This window comes from Trametes versicolor (assembly GCF_000271585.1).
Source record: "Trametes versicolor FP-101664 SS1 unplaced genomic scaffold TRAVEscaffold_3, whole genome shotgun sequence".
NCBI classification, from domain to species: Eukaryota; Fungi; Basidiomycota; class Agaricomycetes; order Polyporales; family Polyporaceae; genus Trametes; species Trametes versicolor.
The window spans coordinates 1,856,161-1,882,882 of NW_007360323.1; the positions used below are offsets into that span (position 1 = coordinate 1,856,161).

Here is a 26,722-nt window from a genome sequence, read left to right on the forward strand (position 1 = left end):
AAGAGATCCAGTAGAGTGCTGCAGCACGTTTTGAAGTCCTAAAGTCAAGACTGAGCGAGTTTGACAAGAAAGTTGCGCGGACCTTCGGAGGGGACCCTGCTCCCAATTTGGGGTTAGGGTCTACAAAGTCGCGAGCGATCGCGGTGGCGCTGGACACGCCGACGCGTGCCGAGAGCGCCGCATAACGGTGTACCTCACTTTCCAGCGTACCACCAGCATCTGCGTCCCCGGTATCATCTTCTGTACACACATACGCGCACCGGCAGCATGGGCAAAAACCGCAAAGACATTCGCGCTAAACAACAGGCCAGCGCCGCCTCTGCTAGCAAGTCGAGTGCAATTGACATCCCCGAGGACGAGCAATGGCGCATCATCGAGCAGACCGGCATATTGAAGCAAGCGGGTACCTCAGGCAGCAAAGTGCCGGCAGAAGGAGACGATGAGGAGGATTACGAGATATCCCCTCTCGCGGACGAGATATTCCGCGCGCTGTATCTCGCGATACCCATGTCATTCATGCTGCTTCTCATGGAGATGTATGTGTTTATTCCTGCAAGCGCGTATCGGTATGTCTCACAAGGGGTTCCGCATAGACTTGTGCACAATCAGTACGGGAGGCATGCGACCTTTGATGCTCTGCGAGACCGAATGCTCTCGGGCATGCCCAGTGCGTACAAATCCGCGTATTCCGGGAAGCCCCGCTAACGACCCACGCAATGGCAGTCATCTTCGTGTTCGTGTTCTACAGTGAGTTACACCAACGAACTGATACGCCTGCAACAAGTTGTCTCTTATGTTTTGTGTCCATAAGCCAACCGATACAAGACCGACAAGCGGATGCAGGCCGCGTTCTTTTGGCTTTCTTGCATAGCTGGCACGCGTTTGATCTGGCTGATGAATCGCGGCAACTGGCTTGTGGTAATGCGGCAAGTGAGTAACCCCTCGACCGCCTCACAGTTACGAGTACGTGCTGAGGTGTTCGTACCATCAGTGCCCACCAATAGCGACGGCTTGGATTTACGCAGTGGTTCAGCTGAACCTTGCCCCCGCAGTGCTCAGTCTGGTCGTCGCTGCGACGTTTACCTGGTACAAGGGCTACAAACTCAACATCTGAACTACAGACTGCATCACACACATTATTTCGGACTTGGACAATACTATATTTCTAACTACTCGTGTATGGACAATGAGGGTCACGCACAGATGGACTATAGTATAGGGAAATGTCTACTCGATAATACGCCGCATAACGTATTGCGTCCTTGTACACGCGCGGCACCTTATACGAGCCCAACAGTGGGGGGCGCAAGCACCCCCTGCCGTGGTGTTTGCTATATGCTCAACAATACGCCACTAAGCGGGTGTGGTCTTTGACCCGTAGGGCACCTTATATGAGCAAAAATGTACGTACGGCACGAACGTATCCACTACACCCAGAAAGTTGTGAAAACAAGACGACGACCCCACGATGGCAGGAAGCTGGCAATCTGTTGATACATGTTAGTCTACAAGCCAGAATATACCGATACAGTGTGTAGAATGTCCGGAGCTTCAAATGCCTTCGCCTTCGTCAAGCTCTTTGGCCAAAGACTCGACCTTACTCTGTGAGCCGACAAAAAGTGAGTGGCGACACAGAGGATAGTGCAGGAAAAGACTGACACGGTAAGTTCTTGCCCGCCCCTCCAGCTGGGTCCGCAGCACCCTCAACTGCCACCGTAACCGCCGTCCCACCTTCGACTGAATGGCATCATTATGCTTGTCTAACCGTTCGACGAGCGCCCTATAGACACGATCGTCTCTCGCAAAGTAGTATGACTAACAATCCATCAGCGCAGGGCGAAAATCGCTTGTGGGGGACTACATACCGGTAACGGCTCTCCCTGTATAAACTGCAGGGCTGACGACCACGCTGCCATCATCACAAGGTCTGCGGTGGCGTTGGCGACACTATGATCAGCGGTCAGATAGATGTCCTACACTTGAAGGGGTTAAACTACTCACTAGTCTTCTAACGACGCAATGAAGTGGGCCTGGCCGAGACTCTTCGTGGCGAAGCTTCGCACAGCGTCTGCCGCCGTGTGCACCGGCTTGCCCGCCGTTCCTTCCCGCAAGGCGACAGCGACGTCCGCGGTCTGCAGCTTAACCCACGAGTCACCCTCGCTCATGATGAGGGTCTGCAAGAACGACGCGATGAGGTCCTTCTGTTGCTTCTGGAGGCCGTAGTCGATCGCGGTCTTGAGATTAAATCCTAAGCAGATGTCAAAATTCCTCCTGTCCAATGGGATAAAACGACGCTTACGCAGCATCTTGAGGAACTTCTTCGTCTCCGGTTTCTCGACGTCCTCGTCTTGCAGGTTGTTGATATATCGGGAGAAAGCGCCTAGCAAGATGATGGCCATGTCCGTGTGCTCTATTCGCATGGCGTGTATGAGCGGCGTCACATCTCCGGATTTCACGATCAAACTCTGTGAAAAGGGTGAGCGGACGAACTGCAATGTGGCGGGTATTGCGCTGACCTCGAACGAGCGGTCGCGGACCTCCATGATAAACATGATATCCCGCCTCTCAATGGCGCGCATGATTTCGTAAGGCTGCACGAAATACGGAAAATGAGCGTCATAACGCATCCCCAATCGTCCGCGCACTAACCTCGGGAGCCTTCCAAGCATGGTTTCCCTTGCTTTGCGAAGCCGTCCGGAGCATCTTCGCCGCTGCAAACGCGGATGGCAGAGCCTCCAGAAAGGACTTCCGCTTCGCTTTCGGACTGGCAGTCGGCGAGCTCGGTGCTGACTTCTCTGCCTCCTGGAGAGTTGGCGCTGGCGGTATCTCCAACGCCTTACGAATGCGCTCAAGCTCAGCTTCGAGGGATTTAGGGGCGACCTGACTCGCTTCACGCTGAATGAAGCCTTAACAGATGTCGGTAATGGGTAATGCGGAGTAAGGGCGCTGCTTACCGGAGGTGGGCAGACGAGCAGGCAGACACGGGTCGGACGGCGGTCGCTCGCGCGCTGGTCCGGACGGGGTGCTTGTACCTGCATCGTCCCCAAAATCCTTCGCGGCTACATTGGACACCATGTATGCGTTGTTGAACATGGCGATTTGTGAAGCTGCAGGAAGCGAGGAGGCAGACGGTTCAGACACCCAGACACCCTTCGTGGCGGCGGTATATACGTCGGCTGGGCGGATACCACCGCTTTATGACAACAGTCCGCTTGGTCCACGCAGCATGAGCCAGATATAAACGTCAAGAGCAGCGGCAGTTGCACAGAGAAATGCTGCAGGGCAGTGTCATCCTTGTGTCTGGCGGTCAAGAGGAAGCCGCCATTCCGATTCCACCGAAGGAATCGGGTTCCGATTCCACCGAAGGAATCGGGTATCATTGCATGGAGGTTTGGGGGGCTTATGTAAACCTCAAGCTACACCGATTGATAGATACCATATATGGGAATAGAGGAAGCGCCCTTTGATGAGTGTCCGTATTTGGAGTGGAACTGTATAGCTATTAGTCAGCAAGTGCCTCTTGCTATATATATATATCCGTACGCGTGGCAATATCCTTTTGGGGCTCGTGTGCGTTTCGTTTCTTCGTATCATCGTACCTCTCGCAATCGCAGTCCACTCTCCTCGTGTATCCTTTCACAGTCCAGCCAAACCCTTGCTTGAATCCCTCTGGTCGTCAGTCAGCCATGCCATTGTCGTTTCGCGTCGTTTTGTTATTTTGGGCTAAGCGCGAGGCGCCGATGCCATATGTTCCTGCAATGTACGCCGCTGTCGTTGCGTTTTTGGCGATTTCAATCGCGTTAATTGTTTTTGTACCCTTGTTAAAACCCTATCTAATACACCGTCGTGTATGCGAACGAGTCACATTTCGTGGGGGCGGCGCGCAGCGCCGCCGTATGGTACTCTCTATGAGCGAACTCGAGAGTTTCCGTGTGATATCCGGAGGCGGCCTACGTCTAGAGCCATCGACATATGTAACGTTCAGCCGTTTTGTGCGTCCCGAGGATGTGAGTGCGGGGCAGGACGAGCGAACACTGGTGGTAGATGTACCTGTCGCGACCCTGGTGGTCTGGCTGCCGTATAAGCAGCTGGTGGCACTCGCGAAGCTTCATAACTTACACGTTTCTCGTGTGCAACGCTCTCTGGCGGGCCTTTGCGATCTTTTGAAGTCGCACAGGTGTAACATGTACTGCTCGTCCATTTGGAGTCAGTTCGAACTACCTGCTAAGCCGGTAGCGCGAGTTCAGGAGAGCGCGGACCTTCTCCCTCCTAAAAGCGCGAGTGTTAGTACGAAGTGGTTGAGCTGGTTTAAATGTGTAGAAGGGAACTTCAGTATCTTGGGCTGCGCAGAGCGAGCTCAGTATGTATCCGCCGTGTCGAAAACGGACGCGTGCGCTCTTGTGGCATCCGACCCGCGAATCGTGGCGTATAGCATACCACTACGCGATCTGATGATAGAGTTGCCTCGTCAAGATTTTCTGAGTGTGCTTACGGCTCATGGAGTGGACGTACAAGATGAGTCCATGCAGGGAATTGTCACAGCGGTGGTAAGACACTCCTGTCAAGGGATGGCGTGCTCAGAACTCGTTGTTGTGTTTAGTTGCACGGGGCTACCGAAGGGCTCATCGGAGTTGCCCCTGCAGACTGCACCTGTACATACTGTACAGGATTCCCGGGAAACCGTGTTTCCCCCACCTGTTCACAATCGGGAGGAGCTCATGTCCTTCGTGGACGGCTGGTGTGACTTTACAAGTGCCGCGCGCGTGTACGAGAATCCCTGTCTCGTATGCGGCAGGTTGACCGAGCTATCGGCCTTGTTTAGTGTCGACAGAACGTCTGTAGATCTGAAGCCGCTGTGCAGACCTGGATGTGGGGTCACTAGGCGCGAGAGGATACATGCCGATGAGCCTATACAGGAACTTGAAGGCCCAATATTGTATAGGGACGCGCGAGGCGAAAACGAGCAGCTGCGAGCCTGTGCAGAGTGTTTACAAGCTTTGAGACATCATCGCTTGCCGCGTCACGCTTTGGCAAATGGTTTATGGACGGGAGACATACCTGAAGTGTTACACAAGTTAAACTTCGTGGAGAAGCTGCTGGTTGCAGTTGAAAGACACAATGTGTGTATCGGCAAGGTAACTAAAGGCCAATACAAAATGACCGCGAACGCGGTCGTGTACGCTCAACCTGTTGGCAAGTTTTACACTGCGTTACCTCCTAGACCAGATGACTTGGCGGAGTGTCTCACCATACTTTTCGTAGGGCCGTGCAAACCGCTTCCTGCGGACTTGAAGCGTACGCCCTTCATTGTGCGTCGTAGGATAGTACTGGCGGCGTTGAGGTGGTTAATATTGAACCATCGGGACTATGAGGGCGTCAGCGTGTCGTATGAGAACTTGGCGGCTTACGGGGACGAAGAGCCTCCTGTTAATGTGATTTACCGAGTGGGCGACGGCGAAATTCCCGTGGAGAGTCAGCCTGGATATGGCGGAAGGGAAAACGAGGATGTTAAAGACGGTGAATGCACGTTCGCTGTACACGGCTTGACGGAGTCAGACTACGTCGAGCTCAGCCGTGATCAGAGAGTTGCTGCAGCTATTAAACATTTTGATGCGGGAGGCGGGGCGTTAGCTTACGGTCATGCGGCGAAGCCATCGTCTATGTACCATAATCCACAACTATACCCTCGCCTATTTCCCTGGTTGTACCCTTATGGTCTGGGGGGTTTCGACAATGCGAAGATGTTGTGCAAGCTGGGAAGGGCGAAGCAGATTCAGCATCGCCTCATGTATGCCGATCGACGCTTTCAAGTTGACCGATATTTTCCTTTTGTAGCCTTCAATCAGGAGCAGATCAGAGCGAGCACGACAGGGGGGTTTCTACTTACAGAACGGGCGCACTTCAAGGATGTGGCGGCCAAGATATTGAGTACGGATAAAGAGGTTTTGCAGGGATTGATCGATAAGGGCAAATCGGGGTGGTCGAGCGAGATGGCGACGCCCGAAGAGAAGCAGTGCCGTGAGCTGTTGGCCTTGGTCGATTTTGTTGCTGCGAAGGTACCTGGGTCTATGACCCAGCGCAGAAACCAGCGGAGTGAGATAAAGTCTCTGATAATCGCGTACAACGTACCTATGTTTTTTATAACGTTCGCGCCTGTAGACTTTAAGCATCCCATTTGCTTGTATTACTGTGGGGAAGAGATCGACCTGACAGAGCGGATGCCTGATCTACCTGATTGCGCACACAGGCTCAGAGCTATCGCGTCAAATCCTGTAGCGTGTGCTCGCTTCTTTGATCTGATGGTACGCAGTTTTGTTACTCAGATATTGAGGGTCGACGATCCAGATGACCGTGCCGGGCTGTTTGGTAAAACGTCCACTTACTACGGGACCGTAGAGGAGCAGGGGAGGCTCACTCTACACCTTCACGCTCTTCTGTGGATCCAGGGAAGCTTGAGTCCCCAGGACATCCGTGATCGTGTGTTGTCGGACGAATCGTTTCGGAACGAGCTGATACTGTGGTTAGAACAGTGTCAACAGGGCGAATACACAAACGGTACGCAGAGCGACGTCGCGCAGCGCGTGCGCGAGAGACGCCACATAGAGACGGACATCGCAGCGGATATGGAAGACGCGCCGGACAAAGAGGCTACGGAGAAGGAATTCCGCGACCCATGCACCGTGCTGCCCGCCGTACCGCCCGCGGACAGGTCAACCGCTTCCCAATCGCGTTGGTGGAAGGACCTCTGTGAGGAGGTGGACGATATTGTTTACCTTTCGAACAGACACGACCACAAGCATCGCCGCGGGTGTCTTCGAGGCAATCCACCATATTGCAAGGCTCGCTTCCCTCGACAGATGGAGGCTGAAACAACTGTAGATCTCGAAACAGGGGCGTTAAAATTCAAAAAGCTGGAAGAGTGGATAAATACCTTCAATATTATTCTGTCCTTCGTGCTTCGTGGCAATACGGACGTGACGAGTCTCCTGTCTGGTACTCAGGTCAGAGCCGTCGTCGCATACATCACCGATTATATCACCAAGACGCCTCTCAAGACATACTCGGTGTTCGAGGCGGTGAAGGCGGTGCTGGAAAGGCGGACAGAAATCGAAAAAAATTCAGCGTCGGCCGAAGAGGCAGGGCGCCGCGTCATCACTAAGGTGGTGAACATTCTTAGCGCGCGCAGGGAGATGGGTGGTCCTGCAGTCTGCAGTTACTTACTCGGCAACCCAGACAGGTACACAAACCGCGTCTTCAAGGTATTCTTCTGGTATGCGTACGTCAAGCGCGCGTTACTCGATACTCGTTCGACCTGCGATGTCTTGTCGGAGGACAGAGGTGACGAAGAGAGGGTAGTCGTCGCTCTGAACTCAAACAAAGTTGTAGGGCTGAGTAAGGTAAACGATTACGTGTATCGTCCTAAAGAGTTTGAGAGCATGTCTCTGTACGATTACCTGAGATCCACTGATGTGTATCGAATGCCGAAGCCGGCGCAACGTGCCGATAGCGACGATGAGGAGTCGGGAGCGGAAGATGACGCCGACAACGGCTCTGATGATGATGCTGAAAATCAGCCAAATTTTGCCGAGGGCTCGAAGACGTTCAACTTACTACTGGGACATCCGTTACGAATGACGCATGCAGTTCGCAAACTCCCATCGAAGATGCACTACGTATTGAATTTTTCAGGGGGCGTTCTTCCGCGCAAAGATCGTGGGGATAAGGAACTGTATTCCGCGACTATGCTAGCACTATTTTGCCCCCGAGGGTGGCGCGTGGGCGGAGACCTTTTGGGTGCATGTAAGTCCTGGAATGAAGCATTTGAGTCCGAGAACTTTGAAAGTGATCACGTACAAGTTATGAAGAACATGAATGTGCTGTATGAATGCCTGGACGCTAGGGACGATTATTCGAACCAAAGAAAAACTCTGGCAGAAGGTGAATATACTCGCCCCTCCAATGGTAACGGCTCGCTAGAAGCAGACTTACCACCTTGTGTAGATATGAATGAAACGGAACACGACATATTAGACATGCTCGCGTTGGGCGATGTCGATGCTAATCCGGAGAGTAGCCGGAAACGTATGGAAATGGAACAGATGACGGATTTATTAACAGAGTGCGGGTATGCTTCATTTGAGGCCTCGGTATCGACATCGCAGGCGGAGGTTGGCCCGAGTGCCACATTTGCACCTATCAGCGCGTGGAAAGACAGGATGGTCAGAGCGAAGGAGAAGGTTCAGGAAATGAAACGCAGCCGCCAAAGCCGTGTAGACGTAGCTCCAGGGGACGCGGGAGACGTCGTAGTGGTTGACGGCTCCATTAGTCGCGGTGCGCCTGACGAGGTGCGCGTCGTGACAGCTCAAGAGCTGCTCGATTCAGGGAAGATTGACGTGTCTTTGCAGGACGCGAATATTCGGACGTTGACCGATACGCTGACCATGTTTACCTTGAACACGGATCAGCAGCGTGCGTTCGTGTTGATAGCCAAGGCAGTGCATCATAGAGACTCACCGCAGATGAAGATGTACTTGGGCGGAATGGCTGGGACCGGGAAGTCCCAGGTTTTGAAAGCGCTGACCAAATTCATGGAGTTGCGCAACGAATCCTATCGCCTGATGGTTTTAGCTCCTACCGGGTCTTCCGCCTGCAATGTGGATGGCAGCACGTACCACTCCGCGCTGTGTCTGGGTCGAGACTTTGATCCTCTAACGGAAATGGATCACAACAAGCTGGCTAGGCTTCGTGACAACTTCGAGGGTGTAGACGTGGTGTTCTTAGACGAAATCTCGATGGTTTCGTGCGTGTCTTTCTATGTCGTGAGCGCGTCGTTGGCTGCCGCGTTAAATCATCCGACGCAGGCATTCGGCGGCTGTCACGTCATCGTTGCAGGCGACTTCGGACAGCTACCTCCGCCGGGAATTGGGCAGATACCGTTGTATAGCGACAAAGTAGATAGCAGAAGTTCGTCGCAGACCAACGCGGGGCAGATGAACGCAATGGGTCAAGCGCTATGGAGGCAGTTCACAACAGTGGTGCTGCTCAGGCAGAACATGAGGCAGAGAGGCTTATCTGATAACGATAGATTGTTTAGGCGCGCGCTTGAGAACCTCCGAGTGAAGTGCTGCACCGAGGCTGATCGTGCGCTGTTCCGTTCCAGGATTATCCGTCGGTCTCCTCACGTCAATTTCACGACCATCGGGGGGACCTCTATCATAACAGCGCGCAATTCGCACCGTGACGCTATCAACAACCTAGGGTCTCGAATGTTTGCAGCTCACCGCGGACAGAAGCTACACACCTTCCGATCGGTCGACACATGGAGTTCAGAGCGCACAAACCGCTCGGTGCGCCGAGGTCAGCGAGACTATGACAATTCCGTAAACCCCGTACGTAGTACTAATACGATTCATCGGACCATACAGGAAATGCTGTGGGACATACCGCCCTGTATGACTGAGCATCATGCTGGGACGCTCAGGCTCTGTCTAGGGATGCCGGTGCTGTTGAAAAACAACGAGGCTACGGAACTGTGCGCGACCAACGGTGCAGAGGGCGTCGTATACGACTGGCAAGCTTCTTCTCTGCCCAATGGTGAGAAGCATATTGATGTACTGTTTGTGCGGCTTATCAACCCGCCGAAGAACGTGCAGATTGAGGGACTACCGCAGAATGTGGTTCCTATACCAAGTACCAAGAAGCGTGTCAAGTGCGTGGTTCCCACTGGAGCCCGCCACATATACGTGGACCGGGAGCAAGTTATGGTCCTCCCAAATTTTGGTATGTCTGACTTCGCGTCGCAAGGACGAACTCGCCCCTTTAATCCTTGCCATTTGAAGTACTGCAGAACATCGCAATCTCTTTATACGTGCTTGTCACGCAGTGCGTCTCTGGAAGGGACAGTTATTATCGGTGAGTTTGACGATAGCAAAATGTCTGGTGGTTTACCCGGACCGCTGATGCGCGAATTCATCGATTTCGAGGTGCTAGACGATGTCACAAGATTAGACTTCGAGGGAAAGCTGGCAAAAACGGTACCACGCTCTTACCGATCCGAGACGATTGCTGCGTTCATGAGCACAGTGAGTACACCATATCAGCCGCCTCATATGCACAGCGCGTTGGATTGGTCATCGTACCGGACAGTTGTCCCAGAGGGGCGACCCTTGGAATGGCGTCTGCTATCCAAGTCCCGTCCCTCTGGTGCTAAGACCAAGGCTAAGAAAAGGCCCATTCCCGATGTGGATACGGAAGATAATCGAGCACCGAAAAAGCGGAAAGTAGGCAAGGGAGATGTACAACTCGAACCAGCTTCCTCAAACGCTGCGGATGGGCATGCTCGTCCGGGCAAGCGTAAGCGGAACGGGATTTCATTACAAGAACGTCCCCCTAAGCAGCGTAAAAAGGTCAATCCAGCATCAGCCTCGGCGGCCTCGGGTACGAAGGAATTGCAGCCTCGCCGCGGGTTTATATGGGACTCCGCAAATTATAGCTGCGCGTACGACAGCTTGTTGACTATTCTGTGGAACGTCCGGTTGGATTATTCGAGTGCCTTCGTTGATACAACTAAGGGTTTGTCTCCCGCCATGGACGAGCTGCACAGATGCTTCGAGATGGTTGATGCTGGTTCTGATTCGATGGAGGGAGGTCGCAACTGCTTCAGAGACTTCTTGTATTCTATGGACTCAACACGTTTCCCTCGACGGGGAGCCGCTTTGACGGCCGTAGCGGACGTCATAGAGCAGCTAGTAAGGAGTAGTACGGGTTATGGTTATCGTGTCCGAACTTGCGCGTCATGCGCGCGAGTCGATATAGGTCGCGGCGGCGCAGGCGGACAGCCAGTTGGTTCAGGCCTGGTCTACGTTGATGCCGGACGATCTCAGGCTGATGATCCCGCAGAACCCGTATTGCTGTCGAAGCTTGTTGTTGATGCTCTTATGGGTGGGGCGGCACAGCCTTGCAGACGGTGCGGCTTCCCCGCAAATTCTAAGTTAGTACTTGAGGTCATCCCGCCACTTCTGTGCGCCGAAGTGTATACAGTGGGTGGTCTTCCGAATCACTCAGTGGAAAGGAGCTTGAGGTTGGAAGTGAATGGTCGCGTGCGCGTTTGGTGCCTACGTGGTCTAATATACTGGGGAGCTGATCATTTCACTTCCAGATTCATTGACGGCGAGGGGCGTGTGTGGTTTCATGATGGCATATCAACCGGGAGCCAATGCGTACTCGAAACCACTTCTGATGTTGACCCGCCGGATTTGCTCCATTTAGGACAATGCGCCCTCACTCACGCGATATTTGTGCTAGAAAGCTGAAGGGAATATGTCGGCCTTGCTGCTACTTCCTGTAGCCTGCACGTCGTCTGGACCTTTCGCCACAATTGGTATCTCTATGAATTTGTACGTCAATATCAGAACTACTTCCGGCAGCGTGCTTAGCTCACATCTCGCGGCACTTCTGCTAGTCCGTGCTCGCGGACCTCTTACGCTTCGATACCCGGGCACTCGGAGATCACATGCAATAACTGATGATAGGGAGCACTAGGGAGTACGCGTACGACAAGCCGCATAACTATATTGAGCTAACCCTCCATCGCGTTAGGATCCACCGTATCGGCGTCCGCCCAGAGCCGGAAGAGGGAGTTCACAAACGCCTCATCGCCATTGACGGGCTCCGGCTCCGGAGCAGGGGGCTGAGCGATCTAACGAAATGTAAGACATTTATAGCTTTCACAGCGCAGCGAGCGTACCTGGACCACGTCCTTGTCGCACACGCGCAAGACCTCTTGCAAAATCAGGCGGGCCTCTGTACCCCACCCGCTGCGCTTGCGGAACTTGGTTATCTCGACCGTGCAAACTACCTCCACGAAGTCGCCGGGTCGTATCACCGAATAGGGTTTCTTGACAGCGCGTCCGCCCTCGAGGTAAACGCCAGTCGATAGCTTGTGGGTCACGACCCAATCGTTCTTGATCTCGGACGTCCACCCGTGAGGGTCATCTCCGAAATTAATGGCGGATTTCGGTTTAGTTGCGGCATCCCGTCGAACCTACATATCGCGCAAGCTTGTGTGAACCGACCGCACGAGCTCCATAGGTGCACCCCTGTTCCTGACCTTTGTGAAAACCATGCGCTGAATATATATCGTTCCAGGCTTCCGAGTACTGTCTTCCACAGTGCAACCAAGAACAGTGCCGACGTACGACCGGATGTCCCGTATCGATTCCAACTGAACTCGGAACGCGTCCGGGAACGATCCCGCGGTGAGCGAGACGAACTGCACGGCGCGTGGAGCGGACTCTTTGCGTCTAAATGACCATCTTAGAGTCTTGTGTATGTGCAAGATACGCACTTACTTACCCGGTATAGTTCCCAGTGGGGCTGATGCTGAGAGACTCCACGACCCCGTATACACGCAGGGAGACCTTCACCGGCTCGTCCTTGATGGGGGATATATCGGGCGCATACAGCAGCACGAATGGGTGAGTCGCCTTTGCCCCCTCTTCGGAGCGATCTATAGCGAGCCACGAGCATATTTCGTCGTACTCGTTGGGTACGATCTGCCAAGTCGCAAGCTGGGACATCTTCGGGTCAGCGGGCAACCGCATCATCATAATAGCCAACCACATCCTCCTAGCAAAGGTGTCGGGGCCAGCTGTTGTGAGTGCGGTTAGCGACGTGCAGTCTGCGACTATGGTCTGAATGCATTAACCTTTAAACAGTGACATGTGAGTATACGGAAGAATGCGCGACTTGTAGAGGTTGCCGATGAAGTTCGCAGTGGATCTACTCTTCCGCTCTCGAGTATAAGTATGCGTCCCTCTGACACGTCGGGGACGATCAAGTCTAGTCTAGACTTACGTGTTGTGAAACACCGTGCGCCGTCGGCCCGCAGGATCGGAGCATGCACCCGGTGGGTGACCTATCTGCGTCGAAGATGTAGTTTGTCCACTTACTACTTATTGTGGCGTCGTGCAGGTATCGCCATAGTGCCGCATCGCGCTGAGTGTGGCGTGTATTGGCAATTTATTTTTATGTTTCGTGTGCAAGCCCTGCTCACGCCGCCGCGTTTCAACCCGCCGCGACACGTCGCGTCATTGGTCAGCCGTTTAGTATGCACAACTCCTCGATCCTATGCGGCCGTGCTTGCATCATGATCATCTGCGGTCGTGGCTGCTGACACGCCTCTAGAGCTATCGTAGGAACGCGCCCGCCGAAACTTATAAAAGGCCTCCACGTCCCACCCGACCATCCAACCAGCCAGTTATCCACTTTTACTCTTTGCCTATCAGCTATCCCTCGCCTTTAAATCATCGACCTCCTCACCTGCTCACACAATGGGTTCTAACACCAACAACATTTCTGACAACGACAACGACACGCGTACAACGTCGCTGATTCGCGGTGTAGCCTCTAGTGCCGCTACTAAGGCCAAGAGGTATGTACCTTGATATGTCGGCCTTGTCCGAGCGAGCGTGACACTGATTCTTTCCGTTAGTGCTAATGCCACCCATGAGTGCGTATGCTGTACACGAGCAGGTCGTTCTCGGATGCTGACGCGCTATTTCGGCGCGAACTCGTCTTGGCCTACTACGATGTGACTTGTCAACGACAGCAGCGCTGGCGCCAAGGAGTCGAGTGCTGGGGGTAAGAGCACCGAGCCCAGAACACCTGCGTCGCCTCCCAGCTCGGACTCTCCTACCTCCACCATGGAAGAGCCAGCTGATGACGAAGATTCCACCGGTACGACTCGCCAGATCGGAAAGAAGGCGAAGAGGCCCCAGTCGCCTGACTGGCCTTCGAGCCCCTTTGGACTAACGTACGAGCTCGAAGTTCTGGAGTGAGTTCAAACACGTCTCGTACAACTCGTTCGCTGACCCTTGATGTAGTCGAGTCCGGTCGTTGACCAACCTGTGCGATCTCAAGTCAAACAGATACGGGTTAACGAGAATCCCCAAGGGAGCAACCTGGGGCGAAGCGGATGACAAACTCGACGACGTTTTGTGCGCCGACGGCCGTCCCCTTATTGCGCTGATCATCGGCGAGATCGACAACGCCTCCTTCTTCAATGAGATAGGCCAGCCCCTCAAGTTCGTTCGCGTTTCTGTGCAGCCCATGTATCACGCGGATGTGGTCATGGCGCACAAGATGATAAAGCAGCTGTCTGGCAAGGTGAAGAAAGGTGAGCGCTCCGTTCTGATTACGTTGCGACGTCGCTGATGATCGCGCCAGAGGAGGAGCTTCAGGTTAACATCGTTGAAACCGGCAGACGCCAGGCACGCCGTGAAAAGAAAGGCAGGAACACTGTGGTACGCCGTTTCTCCCACATTCCGCGCGATACACCGCCGATGGCCGCTAACTTTTACGGGCTGCATAGGCCTACGAGTTCAGGCATGGTTACGACGCGTCCGACCAATACGGCCCCAAGTCGATCATGCCAAAGATCCGTGCTCAGGAGATAGGCTACCGCGACCTCGTGATTGTCGAGTGCAAAGTCGTCAGATTCCGCGTCGACTCCGAGACCGGCAAGGCAAGCTACTATAACAGCAACTGGACGAGCTGGAGGGTGCGCTTCGATATCGTCAGCGTCTGCAGGATGTGCGAGTGTGGGGACGATGTGCAGTCCGCGGGGCCGTCTGACGACGAGGACGTTCCGGTCGTCTAGTCTCGCCGGGAGCTCATCCGTGAAACGTGGAACCTTGTATCACGCGTCTCGTTGTATGTGGTCCATACGTATGCTGCTCTATGGTTTATGCTATGATGTTCGTGTTATGCTTCATACCGCCCGCACGATCAGTCCGCGTTACAAATACCGACACAGGTTCTCTCGCGAGCGCCGCGATCGCGCCCCATTGCGATGATGATGGTGCAATGAGCTGCGTGTGAAGCCACTGCGATGCCGCGCGAGCGTATAAATGTACACCTAATGAGGGCACCCCTACCGCACCCCTACCACACCCCTACCGCACCCACCAGAACTACTGTCGCGACTACTACTTGCCATGGAGAACAACGGAAACACGGTTGCGACGGTCATGCACCTCCCCTGCACTGACCCTGCTACCGGTCAGCCAGTGAGTGATCTTGTATCGCGAGCGATCCTGTCTTCACGCGCGTGTCCTGCAGCGACTTGTTCACCTACTCATAATGGCCGAGATGGTCATACTTGAGGACCGTGTCAACACGATGGACTTATGTCTCGTTGGAGTCGTCGTGCGTGACATGGGCGAGATGATGAGGGTTCTTAACTACGTCTTCGCCGACGAGCGAGATAACGGTACGGCTCGTATTGTGCTGATCGTTACATCGCGTCGCTAACCATACGCGCGCCCCGCCACACAGTCAACGCGGACGCGGGCTCAGACTGACCCCGGAATACTCGCAAGCAGTCTATGGAGTGTGCGGGATATGGATCAGCGAGAGCCACTCAAATCATGTGCTGGTCGACTCACTTATGTATAGAGCGTATGATTACCGGCGTGTCCTCCGGCGCAATTGACGTATACTCGTAATCTCCGTCGACTCGGGCAACTACGATGCCGCCTTTGAAAGTAGGACTGCCGAAAAGTCCGCGTACCCACTGGTTCGGTGGGAGGGAAGCGTCTTGCTCAGCGGTCCAGAGCGAGAAGTGCACCACATCGCGACACCCTCCAATTCTGCACACTGAGAGTACGGAACACGACGTGGCGTGGATATCGTGCACGATCCCGTCCGTCGCGTCTAGATGTAATTGGCTAGACGGGACCACGGCGAAATAGGGGTCGGCATCCGCCAAGATGACGAAGACAGTGACAAGCTGTCGATACGACTGGGATCAGCGAGGGAGGACAATACCAGTACACGTACGCACCAGATCGGCCGTCGCAGTCGGCAAGTACGACGTGGGCCCCTTCTGAGCGTTCATAGCGACGGAAATATGGTCCGATGGCGGCCTCGGAAGTGTTTATAATGCTACAGTGCCGAGACCGAAGCCCAAGCCGATACGCGTCACGCTCATATTGGTACACGCCGCACTGCCCTCCGACAGAAGGAACATGCCCGATTTAGTGAGACATCCCAGCTGCCCGCGTGGCCTGATAGACTGACGCACTATCAGCAGGATGGCCGACCTGGGACGTACAGGTGGTCAGAATACGTGTCTCAGCGATACGGGCCCACCAGAGTCTGTCGTATCCACTTGGCGGTACCAGCCAGCCAGATCGAAGGGCGTGTGGACTATCACATCCAAATCCGAATCCCGGCCAACCTCAACGGCCATCCCGTCCGCGTCAAGGTGCAAAGGCTGAACGAGAACGGTGAAGGGGTGAGTCGTGTGTCAGCTGTATTCCTGATGCTAGCATCTCGTGATCACTCACCTATCCCGCAGTTCGTAGCCATCATATTCGTCACGCTCCGGGATGCCAATGGCGCTCGCTCCGTGCATTGGTCCAGGCGCGTCAGGCGCGTCGTGTCCAGAGGGGTGGGGACTTCCGCGTAGAGAGCGCTCCGCTACTAGAGACGCATTGTCCCCGTAGTCTAGTGATAGAAGCCGAATTACTTCAGCGATCGGTGTGCGGAAACGCCAATGATTGTAAATATGAACATACCACATCGGATACCACATCGAGCATGACCCGCGCCTGATAGTACCGGATGTATGGGGTCATCCAGCGCCGAACGGAGTGCCGCGGGTAAGCGTGGGTAGTAACATTGACAGCGGGGGCCGATCGATCGGTGAGCCGCTGTCTTCAGTTTTGTATTCCCCGGCAGTACATCAAGATCAGCGGCCACCAGGAGCGCTGTAGCAACGCCGCTGAGATCAATTTATAAGAATATGGTTAGTACCCAGCGATGTCCGCGTGGCTCGCACTCACAATACGAATCCCGCGCGATCGCGTTTGCTGACAAGTCAGAGAATAGCAAGTGTACATCCTCACAATGCGGCGCTTCAGTATCGCCCCGCCCCGCTTACGTGTGGGTCTTGGCCTACCGGACATCCTCTCGAAGCCGTCGGATAATCAGCCCCATTGCGATCGCCCGCTCGGACCTGAACGCGCACAGACGCACCTGGTACTCTTGCTCTCGCGATAAAAAGGAGCTGAACCAAACGGTCGCTACCCAAGTACCCATCTTCACTCTGCACATCAATCCACGCCAAGCATGTCCATGTCGACTCCTCCACCGTACGGTATGCCTGATGACAGCCGCGGGTAAGGTTCGACGTGTACGACAGCGGATACCAGACACTGACCCTTGATTCCGCAAGTCGAGACCGTATCTCCGAAGAAGGACACGACAATTCCGAACCTTCTAAAGAGAGCCCGCAGCTCGAAGGCGAGATTTACGCGACTCGACTGCCGTATTTGGCTTCATTTGATACGCACAGGTGAGCGGACGCAGTATGGACATAGACCGATGCTGAACGCACCTGATAGGCGGTTGCGGCGCTTCCTGGATTTCGCGCACAGCGTCAGTGCCATATATTCGCTGGCCCAGGTCCCTGCTAGCGTCATGTGGGGTCCGGCGTCCGCGTCGCACGTGTTGCACGACCCTACGGTCGGCCTACCCATCAAGATCTGGATCGTCGGTACCGTAGTTGACCTATCGGCTAACGTTACGGGCGGGGTTCTCGTAGGGCGGCCCGGTCCCTATTCAGCCACGGTGCTGCGCGTCCGATTGCTGCGAACAGTTGACAGCGGCCATATGGCGCGTCTCATCTGTTTGGGTCGTCGTAAGCCGTGTAAGTACGTCGCGGGGGCTTACCGGACTCGCACTGATACCTGGTATAGGGTTCGACGGAGACATTTTCGAGTGCGGAAATATGAACAAGGCTGTTTGGGATAACCAGGTGAATACTCCACTTGCAAAATTACGCACTTACTTCGCAGCGGCGGCTGACTATTCTCCTTGTAGCATATGTTCGCGGGTGTGTACGACGCCACGCAATATTTCCGGGCCAAGAGCCTGATGGAGCGCCTCCCGTTATCGGACGTGGTACTTGGCGACGTTGTATTGGCGGAGTGTTACTGTATCAGGACTCTGGAGGTTACGGGCGGGCGCGCCGTCAAGCCTGCAACCTGGAGGGTATGGTTTGAGCTCAGCGCTATATCCCTTTTGGTTAAAGGACCTCGCCTGCCTTTCCCGTACGTACCGGATAGCTTCAGCGGCTGTTTGTAATTCTGTCCGCCGCCGATCCTGTTCCCTCGCTCGACGCCGATGATATCGGCGTACGGGAATCACAATGAAATGTGCTGCAATCGATTTTTCATTGGCTGGCTTCGTGCCCCCGGGTTATTCGTGGAGCAAAGGCGAGGACGCGTGAGTTTGCCAGCTGAACATCGAGTATGTATTCAAGCGTCCACCACCAGTAAGCAGAACAGAGGGCGTGCAATAATGCGCTCGAGCGAGAGATCAGATGGCTGATTGAGCGCACGTCACGGAGCTGGAGAGAGCGCGTGTGAGAATGCCTCTTGAGATCGGGTAATTGTATAAGGGGCACGCGCCCAACCACATATACAAATATTACCAAACACGCGCCTTTTCGCCGCTCGTCTAAGCTAATGGTCTTGTCGTGCGCACCTCATCCCCGTGCCGCATCGAGGCCGCGTCATGTGTATCTAGAGATGAGGGCTCTTCTCTTGCGGTATAAATAGCTCATCCGTCTTGCTCCTGTCGTGGACCGTCATAGGCTTACAACCTGCAACGCGACAAACGACGTGCTAGTGCCCTTCACGCACATATCAGACTCTTTCAAGTCCTACTCATGATCACATCCGTGAGTATTCGCATCCTTACGTGTTTTTATCAGTCTGTGCCTGACAGCGTGGAGACGAGTAGACCAGGAACGTCACCGCGGCGTACTACACTCCCGGCGCACCCATCCGGCTGATATCTGTCCCAGTCCAACACTTCAACTTCGACGACGGCTTCGAGCAACCGCTGCTGGACGGCATACTTCATGGATCCGCACACGTCGAGCGTCACGTACTCAAGCTTAGTAGTAGTATGGCGGACTACCTCGTTTTCGTCGCTACGAAGCCCATGCTCGATCGCCAAACTCGTCTGCTCAGGAGGCGATACGGAAACCTCATTTGGGACGGTGATCTGGTGATCTTCCGCCGTTCTCTTAATAAGCAAGGGTTCGTGAACATGCGCAAAGGAGACCGTCAGCGCTCAAACACCATCGCCGGGAGGTACGTCTGCTAACCTTGTTCAATCGCAATCACAATTTCTGACACACGCGAGTCTTCAGCATCGTCAGATCTATCGCATTCAGATTGAGCGCCCCGAACCGTCGCCGTACGTAGACGGACGGGCCGCCCGACGTCGCGCACTGCGTGATTACGAGACCTTCCCAGTTAGGTCCTCTGTCGCCTCCCCCGTAGTAGCTTGGCGATTATCACGCGAATATCGACTGTTATTGAACTTTAAACTGCTCCCGATGCTTACCGCTGGTGGCCTTTACGGTATCCGCTCGATGTCTGTCTGCACTAGATGGTAACCGAGGGGTACTCACAACTCATCGCTGTTCGATGTAGCCCCGATTCCGCACGCTCCTATCGCGTGATCGTTTCGCAAGGTACGCACACAATGTCATGTCGCTTCGCTCTGCTCACTTCCTTCCAGTATAAAGCACGACGACGACCGTGGCATGTGTGCAGCGTTCTCCGCTAGCCCTCCCCTCTAGAGAGCAATACCATGGCCCCTCACACCGCCCACCCTCCTAACGAACCTTATCGCGGGACGCCTCCCTTCGACATGGCTCCGCCTGACCGGTCGCCGAACAACCCCCCTTCCTCCAACGTACCCCCTTCTTACACGTCTCTACCCACCGCGCCGCAGCCCGCTGTAAAAGAAGAGTGCATTCTCGACCTTCTGTTGTATATACAACGACCGGTGGACACGGCAGACCCTCACGCGATGGTGAGTCGTTTTATTTGTGGCAGTGCGAGCAGGAGAGCAAGCGCGCTAAGGTCTTGCCAGCGCCACGTCCTCGTATGCGTTAGGATGTATCTCAAGAACGGCACCTCCATTCGCGTCAATATCTCTTGGCAGCAGATGTCGTCGAGGTCGCAACTGCCCACTCTGCAAACCGTCGTCACCGTCGACGCACCGCGTCCTCCGGGCACCGATCTTTTCGTACCCCACGATCCGTTCGTGCGGCCGATGTACCTGTTCTCCACTCATCGTGGGTTAAACGGCGTGCCGGTACGTATCACCCCAGTCGACGCGCATTATGATCGGCCGTAGGCTAACTGACTGCGACGAGTAGTTCTATATGTCCATCACCATACACCTCTTTAATGATTGGCAGGGGAACGTTATAGTGGACGGAGAAGTAACGCAGCTCATCTACCGCCCCAGTCGCAGCACCGGGGACATGGTGCTGATCTTACCCGCCGAAGACCACGCGCCGCCGACCGAGGGCGCGATACAGACTTCTTACAGAAGCGTTGTGCCGCCGGGGAGTCTGATTCGCACCTAATGTAGTTATTGTCCTGCCCGCCGACCATTTGCTTCGCCAATTGAACTTATATTCTCCGTGATCGTCGCTACCGTAACATCGCCCGCCGCGGCTCAGTCAAGCGCATGTTCGAGGTAACCTATTGCGATCGTGCCGCCTTTGCCGTCCCCACGCCACGGGTCCCCAACGGCGTCGATTGAGCGGAGGCGGCACGTACGGCTACGAATTTTGACAGCCCGGCGCGCGAGTGTGCACCTCAGGTCTGTTCTGTAACGATGGCTGCGCCGACTGACATTCTGATCCCATCTATATATTACATACACGAGACTAACGGTCGCGCTCCGGGGAGATACATGTTCGGGGCGCCCGTCTCTACAGGCGTGGCGCCGCGCAGTACGCTTCGGCTACGATTCGCACTAATATCAGTACATTTGGCAGGGCCTGGACACTGTGATGAAAGGTATCCTAGATCTTGACAGCTTCCATTCCTTAGTGACCCAGCGGCCCTGTGGGCGGCAGACGCGTCAGGTGTCCAGCATCGTCTGAGCTATGGCGAATGATAGGGCTCGCATTGCATTCCCGGGTCTCTTAGACGCGTCTGGGTTCTGACGAATAACGAGACTCGCATTACATTCTCGAGCATAGTACTCCTACTCACACGATCGCTCCGGGAAAAGCCTCGGCTATGTACAGGGGCTGCGTTGCGGACTCGATTGCCTCGTCGACGAGCTTGAGGTCCGCGATGACTTCGAACGTAGAGTGGTCTCCCGGCAGCCATTCAATAAAGGTCAGTGCGACGACCAATTGCTTCTATTACGACTGTAAGTTTCGCAGTCCATGAGCCGATTGTTGTACGCACCTTCAGCCTTATGCCTCGCAACTTCTCTAGGACTATGTACACCGGGCTGGCTAGTATGTCGTTGGGTATGAACACGGCCACACCTGGTACGACGAACGCGCTTGCACTGCGGCCCGGGCGCGCAAATGGAGGGGTTAATTCTACGCACGTGACGATGGCTTTGACGACAGTGATCTCCTCGTTCGCGCGGAGGGTGACAGAGACGAGGAGGTGGGTCTGGCGCAGGCCGTTGGTGGGAAGGTGCAGATAGATTGGGAGGGCTAGTATGTCGTGTGTGACGCCGCTGAACTCGGACGTCGGGGGCGGGGTAGCCAGTCCTTCCACCGCCATACTGTGAGGCGGCGTAGTTGTGGTGACGGCCGGCAAGGCGTTGTCCATAATGCTGCGTTGGTAGGGGGCGTAGAGCTGGAACCGGGTAAGTGTTCAGCGGACATGTACGTTTTAGCACCAGCGGTACACGTCTGCTCACCTTCTGGTTGGTAGTTGTTGTATGAGGTGCTGCTACGCGTGAGCCGAAGGCTTATATCCGATCGCGACAGAAACTATTCCGGCGCCTTCAGCGCGTTCGCAGCGTATGGCGTCAATTGCCTCGATAGGCGCCTACATGAGTGAGAAAGGTCAGCTGTCGCATAGCTTTATGATGGGTGCAAGCCGTCGCACACGCACGGACATAGTGGCGCACACAACGCGCGTACCGTGCAACCCCGACGCGCCGAACGGGGATCTGACCAAGTATCGATGCACGGCTCGCGCGCGATGCTTTGCCTGAAGGATATGTCAGCAAGGGGTTTGCACCATACGAGTGTTGCTACATGCCGCCCAGTCCTAGCCCCAATGGCGATGCTGATACACACAGCGACCTGTAACGCGAATCAGTGCACCGATCTCGCCCTTGCCCCTAGCACGAGTATCGCGTGGCGCAAATGCGCGTAATGTCCCTGTAAAAAGGCTAACGCCCTATATCGGCACAGTTCAGCTCACGCCGCCATCGTAATCCGTAATGCTTACATCGCAAGCTCGATTTCTCGTAGACGCCATGTTGTGATCGATCCAGAGCGCAAAGCGCGTCTCAATCCGTCTTCCAGGCACGACATCGTCCGGCATCAATGAGTAGACCTGTATAAAACCCCCCCCCCACCCCAGACGTGGCGACAACCCACAACCTATCCACAGCTTCGACATCGCAGTGAGTTACAGCGTACGTGCATTCCGGTGCGAGCGCGTACTTACCCGTACTTTTGCGTCCATGTGCAGATATGTTGGAACACAACGCTACTCCGCCATCCAATGTTCGCGACGAAGACGGCATCGACAGCTTCGGATACATCTTCTCCTACATGGAAAGACCTGTACGTGCCATGTGCTCTCGTGACGATGATATCGGTCTAATAAGGACATATAGCTCAGAATGACGATCTGTATCGGAGTCGGAGACCAGCCGTTACCTGGCGTGTCCGTGCACGTGTTTCACGAGCGCGAATACCTCGAACATGAAGGCGCGCTTCGCGAGGCGTGGCTGGAGCGAACGAGGTGGCTGGAGAGAAGCATAGCTGCCAGGCTGACCGGGGTCGTGCGCGATATATTAGTAGACACCGTGATGAGAGAAGCGGAGAGGCAGGGATGAAAGCTGCCCATGTTTTAATGAACGCAGAGGAGTCGGACGTACCACATTATAAGGCGCGATGTCTTGTTGACTTGTGCGGTATGCCCCGGACGCGTCTTGGTGAAGGGCGAGCACGCATACGCGGGTGCCAAATCTGTCGCGGTGATCGTGAATCAGCTTTCAAACCAGGCATTGATAATGGCATGGGCGCACCATACAAGTCTCGTACAGCCAGTCATCCTGCTAGTATCACGACGAGTATATGTCGACAACGCGAACCGCACGAGCATGGTAAGAAAGCCAGTATCACAGCGTGTAAAGAAGCACTACAAGGCCAAAATCGCCGTGCGCTACATATTGTGTCTCCGATTGACACTCCGCTCACGTGGCGGCAAACCTTCGAGTCTTGAGCTTGAGGCCAGCAGCGCTTTCGGTTCCCCGACAATCTCTACTTCGAAACCTCACCACATCTCCGGCGTAGCGCAAACGTTCGCATAAGGTACGCTTTCGTAAACGGAATACATCATACTTGGACCACGAAATGGGATACTGACGCCGGTACCGAAACAGTGAAAGCGCCTCTCCGCATTACTCGTCGACCCCCACGATCAAAGGATCTGGAAGAACGCCCGTACGTTCTCAATGTCCTCCTCCGTAACATCCGCGTAGCTGTCGCAGCTGGCGTCCACGAACTTGAGGATAAGGAGCGTGCCCGGCCAGTTAGTCCATCTGATGAGCGGACCGTCTTTGTGTTGCACAAAGAGCGCTGCGGCCGCGCGATTGAAGTTCGCCCGCGCTCTGTAAGAGGCCGCGCAGTAGAAGTAGTGCAGCGGCTGCGGCAGGGGATACTTGTACCGGTCGTAGTGCTGTACGAGGAAGCCGAACCCCTGTTCGAAGTAGGGCCAGACATCGGGCACCGTCACAGAGCGTCGGCCGTTGAGGGCCGCTGTGTGGCACGTTACACGAGTAAACTTGGGTGCAGCTGTGTAGTAACCACATCGTAAGCGGCGACCATTTGTGTAAGAGGGCAGCAGGACGTACGCGCATTAGACCCGAGCACGTAACCTACCACCTGGCTCTCGTGCACCGCGACTACGGCGGAGCGACGATTCGACGCGGAGTTTCGAGGAGTGCCGGCCAACATCGCGGAGAGCGATATGCTGCTAGAGCTCCTTAAGCTTTCGGGGCTCCTGGAGCCGTCGCATACGGAAACGTGGGCGCTCCAATGCTGTATTCCGCGTTTACTGGGAGTACGGATAAGTGCAGACAGCAATGCACACTCACCTCGCGGCAGTGCTCTGACGAGCAATATGCGGGCCCATTTAGGCAGTACGTGCAACTGAGCAAGCTGGGCGCCGAGCAGACGACGCACATGTGCACGGGTGGTGCGGTGGGCTCGGAAAGAGTGAGTTCCGTGAATGTAGACTGCATTACGGCGGCGTGGGCGATCAGGGGTGTACGGTGTACGGAGGGAGCCTGCGCTGTAGCACTTATATTCATATGCCCCCCCGCGGTTACGTAACTATATTACCCTTATCCGGTTCCAGCACGCGTTTTTCGATTGCGGAGCTTTGCTCTGGCTCATGTTAATGGCGTCTAGTTCTACGGCATACTGAGAGCGGCGCCAATCTTGTCCCCTGCTGTGACACCGCTGCAAATCTCACAAGGTACGAGGTAGGCGGTATACCGCGTCGGCCCTGTACCTTCGTAAGCAATGGGGCATTTGTAATTCCCTCGAAATATAAACGTACAATATCTTCACTCGCTCTTCAGACCTGTGTCCATCAATGACCAGGATAACCATCCACACGCCCTGTAATAAATTCATAAATGGATGTTACAGCCATTGTGGTGACTTCATACCTCAATCTGCTCTGTTTCAACAACTGTGCCTGTACGCACTTTCCCATTTTCCATAAAAAAGACGTGTTCATTAGGCTGTCGTGATATCAGATGTATGCGCTGTTTAAAACATAATGATTGGATAATACCGTAAAGGGGATGGCTGCAGGTGGCATTCTTATACTGACAATGCAGTTGGTATTACACGCTCACTTTACTTTAATAAAATTCCGTGTGGGAGATGGTGTGACCATTTCCTATAACTGTTTATATTGCGCTGAAAGCTCCGCCCGCAATTCATGCACCGTTTACGTGTATTTGTTTTAGGTTCCGATCAGCGGTCAGGGTCTATATCTTCTTTTACAACACGGATAATCGTGCGCGCATCATTGCGTAATCCGATCCCCCACGATTGGCAATGGAAGCCATCACATTTCTGGTTAGCACAATTGGGGTGCGGATCTGTCAAAAGTGAGTCAGCATGGCCGATCTGGCTGGACTACTGCAGTTATATTAAAAACATGCCGCTTCAGTGCGATTTGTATTGAATAGCTGCGATCAGTTCGCATCCTAACTGGGTAAAATTATTCAGGGATTGCTTACGTGAATAGCCGATGCATGATTGCCTCACCTCTATACAAGAGTCATTTATTGCAGGCATACGGAAGCCTTTATTTGCTGTAATTGAGTGTGTACAAGATTCATTTATTGCAGGCGTAGGCGTGGCAGTGTTCTGTCGTGATTTGCTCAGTTTATTGTCCATTGTGGACAGAAAGAAATCGGTACTACACACCATAGAGTTCAGAAGCATGCTGCGTACGGGGGTTTGATGGCGTTGCCGTACAGCATGCCCTTATATATATCGGCTTACATAACCCGCAACCATTCCGTATGTCTTGCGCCCCCGAACGGGTAGATAGAATAGCACGCCACCCCAGACCGGCCTGTTTTACTCTGTTTCTGATACCGATCCGCGTCTGCACGTCGCGCTGTAATCTACTTATCGCTCGCGCTGGGTATCGTTCAGGGTATAATGATTGATCAACTTGAGATACGTATGCAGCAATGAAGTACGTCGGAGGCAGAGTCAGTGTTCCTGATTTTGATATTTGGTCGCCGCCCCCGCATGATAATGTCTGCTGCATGAGATTTCAAACTCAGTCACACAGCCATGAGTGCAGATGATGTATTGGCTTTGGCGCTTGTGCGCGGGCGGCAGTCGCCGGGCGCCCGATCCGGCAGCCATCGCGTCGGATAATCATTTCGGTGTTCACCCCGACGATGTGTATTACGATCTTGACACTTACGATGCCCCGTCGCACCTCGACGCCCTGTATGTCGGTTACAAATATCGCATAATGGCGCGTATCCTTGCGCGTAGTTCTCTGAGGAGTCTCCCACACTAGCTTGGCCACCATGTCCGCTGTGCATATCCAACTATAAAAGATACGCGACCTTCAGTTCCATCTCGCCGACCACCTCACTCTCCACTCCAGTCCGCTCTCTCCCTCCTTCATTACGCGCTCCTACCATGCAGTTTGCCGTCAGCCAATCCAGCCCCTTCACTCCCAGACGCCTGTCAGTCACGGTATCCCTCCGCGCCAGTGGATACGACGACCTGCCCGACACGTTCTACGTCACCTTCATTCCCGCTCACGTGGAAAAGGTTGGAACAGGCGCACGTCTGCTTCTTCATTTCGGGAACGAGTCGCACCAATCCATGTACGCCATCACCCTCGGCCCCGTCCGCGTCCGTGGCGACGTCGTGGTCGAGTACCTAGCTTTCGGCAAGAGCTTCGTGCACGGGGTGTGCTACGTCCAAATCCCTATTCATCGCGCCAAGGTCAACAAGTTCGCTCTCGTCGACTTCATCCGCGGTCTATACTCGCGCGTCGACCCGATCCCGGATCGATACGTGAGAAGCGCGCGACCGATAGCTCTTCCCGCCGCTGTCAGCAGCGATGACGTCAGGGACAGTAGC

The 26,722-nt window shown here is 54.5% G+C and overlaps 13 protein-coding genes across 13 annotated transcripts; 9 read left to right on the top strand and 4 right to left on the bottom strand.

The window, feature by feature from the left end:
• Positions 1-267: 267 nt before the first annotated feature.
• Positions 268-1,114, top strand: TRAVEDRAFT_117733 (uncharacterized protein; the record flags this gene model as incomplete). The annotated part of the gene is given in 5 exon segments (XM_008037414.1): positions 268-536; positions 594-667; positions 724-795; positions 812-930; positions 992-1,114. The coding sequence occupies 5 exon segments, from the start codon at positions 268-270 to the stop codon at positions 1,112-1,114; spliced, it is 657 nt and encodes a 218-aa protein (XP_008035605.1).
• A 437-nt stretch (positions 1,115-1,551) lies between these two features.
• TRAVEDRAFT_117826 (uncharacterized protein) lies at positions 1,552-3,075 on the bottom strand (the record flags this gene model as incomplete). Its single annotated transcript, XM_008037415.1, has 8 exons — positions 1,552-1,602; positions 1,660-1,815; positions 1,866-1,947; positions 2,002-2,248; positions 2,294-2,465; positions 2,517-2,591; positions 2,650-2,906; positions 2,955-3,075. 8 exons carry the CDS (start codon positions 3,073-3,075, stop codon positions 1,552-1,554), a joined length of 1,161 nt encoding a protein of 386 aa, XP_008035606.1.
• Positions 3,076-5,156: 2,081 nt separating this feature from the next.
• Positions 5,157-5,735, top strand: TRAVEDRAFT_116284 (uncharacterized protein; the record flags this gene model as incomplete). The annotated part of the gene is made up of 1 exon (XM_008037416.1): positions 5,157-5,735. A coding segment is annotated over one exon (579 nt), but the record flags the coding sequence as incomplete, so codon positions are not given.
• Positions 5,736-5,786: 51 nt separating this feature from the next.
• TRAVEDRAFT_105289 (uncharacterized protein) lies at positions 5,787-6,398 on the top strand (the record flags this gene model as incomplete). The annotated part of the gene is made up of 1 exon (XM_008037417.1): positions 5,787-6,398. A coding segment is annotated over one exon (612 nt), but the record flags the coding sequence as incomplete, so codon positions are not given.
• Positions 6,399-6,431: 33 nt separating this feature from the next.
• On the top strand, positions 6,432-7,088 carry TRAVEDRAFT_103819 (uncharacterized protein; the record flags this gene model as incomplete). Its single annotated transcript, XM_008037418.1, has 1 exon — positions 6,432-7,088. A coding segment is annotated over one exon (657 nt), but the record flags the coding sequence as incomplete, so codon positions are not given.
• Positions 7,089-7,103: 15 nt separating this feature from the next.
• TRAVEDRAFT_101281 (uncharacterized protein) lies at positions 7,104-8,696 on the top strand (the record flags this gene model as incomplete). The annotated part of the gene is made up of 2 exons (XM_008037419.1): positions 7,104-7,469; positions 7,518-8,696. Coding segments are annotated over 2 exons (1,545 nt in total), but the record flags the coding sequence as incomplete, so codon positions are not given.
• Positions 8,697-9,053: 357 nt separating this feature from the next.
• Positions 9,054-11,312, top strand: TRAVEDRAFT_117359 (uncharacterized protein; the record flags this gene model as incomplete). Its single annotated transcript, XM_008037420.1, has 3 exons — positions 9,054-10,194; positions 10,285-10,845; positions 10,900-11,312. 3 exons carry the CDS (start codon positions 9,054-9,056, stop codon positions 11,310-11,312), a joined length of 2,115 nt encoding a protein of 704 aa, XP_008035611.1.
• A 266-nt stretch (positions 11,313-11,578) lies between these two features.
• On the bottom strand, positions 11,579-12,578 carry TRAVEDRAFT_18354 (uncharacterized protein; the record flags this gene model as incomplete). The annotated part of the gene is made up of 4 exons (XM_008036541.1): positions 11,579-11,698; positions 11,747-12,043; positions 12,071-12,302; positions 12,355-12,578. 4 exons carry the CDS (start codon positions 12,576-12,578, stop codon positions 11,579-11,581), a joined length of 873 nt encoding a protein of 290 aa, XP_008034732.1.
• Positions 12,579-13,331: 753 nt separating this feature from the next.
• Positions 13,332-14,659, top strand: TRAVEDRAFT_44572 (uncharacterized protein; the record flags this gene model as incomplete). The annotated part of the gene is made up of 6 exons (XM_008036847.1): positions 13,332-13,432; positions 13,493-13,510; positions 13,610-13,834; positions 13,884-14,176; positions 14,227-14,303; positions 14,372-14,659. The coding sequence occupies 6 exons, from the start codon at positions 13,332-13,334 to the stop codon at positions 14,657-14,659; spliced, it is 1,002 nt and encodes a 333-aa protein (XP_008035038.1).
• A 482-nt stretch (positions 14,660-15,141) lies between these two features.
• TRAVEDRAFT_44573 (uncharacterized protein) lies at positions 15,142-15,362 on the top strand (the record flags this gene model as incomplete). Its single annotated transcript, XM_008036848.1, has 2 exons — positions 15,142-15,271; positions 15,337-15,362. The coding sequence occupies 2 exons, from the start codon at positions 15,142-15,144 to the stop codon at positions 15,360-15,362; spliced, it is 156 nt and encodes a 51-aa protein (XP_008035039.1).
• Positions 15,363-17,133: 1,771 nt separating this feature from the next.
• TRAVEDRAFT_18356 (uncharacterized protein) lies at positions 17,134-20,458 on the top strand (the record flags this gene model as incomplete). The annotated part of the gene is made up of 11 exons (XM_008036542.1): positions 17,134-17,183; positions 17,240-17,359; positions 17,409-17,442; positions 17,470-17,713; positions 17,763-17,821; positions 17,887-18,057; positions 18,662-18,748; positions 18,811-19,166; positions 19,600-19,626; positions 19,980-20,181; positions 20,288-20,458. The coding sequence occupies 11 exons, from the start codon at positions 17,134-17,136 to the stop codon at positions 20,456-20,458; spliced, it is 1,521 nt and encodes a 506-aa protein (XP_008034733.1).
• Positions 20,459-21,091: 633 nt separating this feature from the next.
• On the bottom strand, positions 21,092-21,674 carry TRAVEDRAFT_44576 (uncharacterized protein; the record flags this gene model as incomplete). Its single annotated transcript, XM_008036849.1, has 2 exons — positions 21,092-21,247; positions 21,297-21,674. The coding sequence occupies 2 exons, from the start codon at positions 21,672-21,674 to the stop codon at positions 21,092-21,094; spliced, it is 534 nt and encodes a 177-aa protein (XP_008035040.1).
• A 1,833-nt stretch (positions 21,675-23,507) lies between these two features.
• TRAVEDRAFT_18358 (uncharacterized protein) lies at positions 23,508-24,221 on the bottom strand (the record flags this gene model as incomplete). The annotated part of the gene is made up of 3 exons (XM_008036543.1): positions 23,508-23,845; positions 23,941-24,143; positions 24,184-24,221. 3 exons carry the CDS (start codon positions 24,219-24,221, stop codon positions 23,508-23,510), a joined length of 579 nt encoding a protein of 192 aa, XP_008034734.1.
• Positions 24,222-26,722: the final 2,501 nt, after the last annotated feature.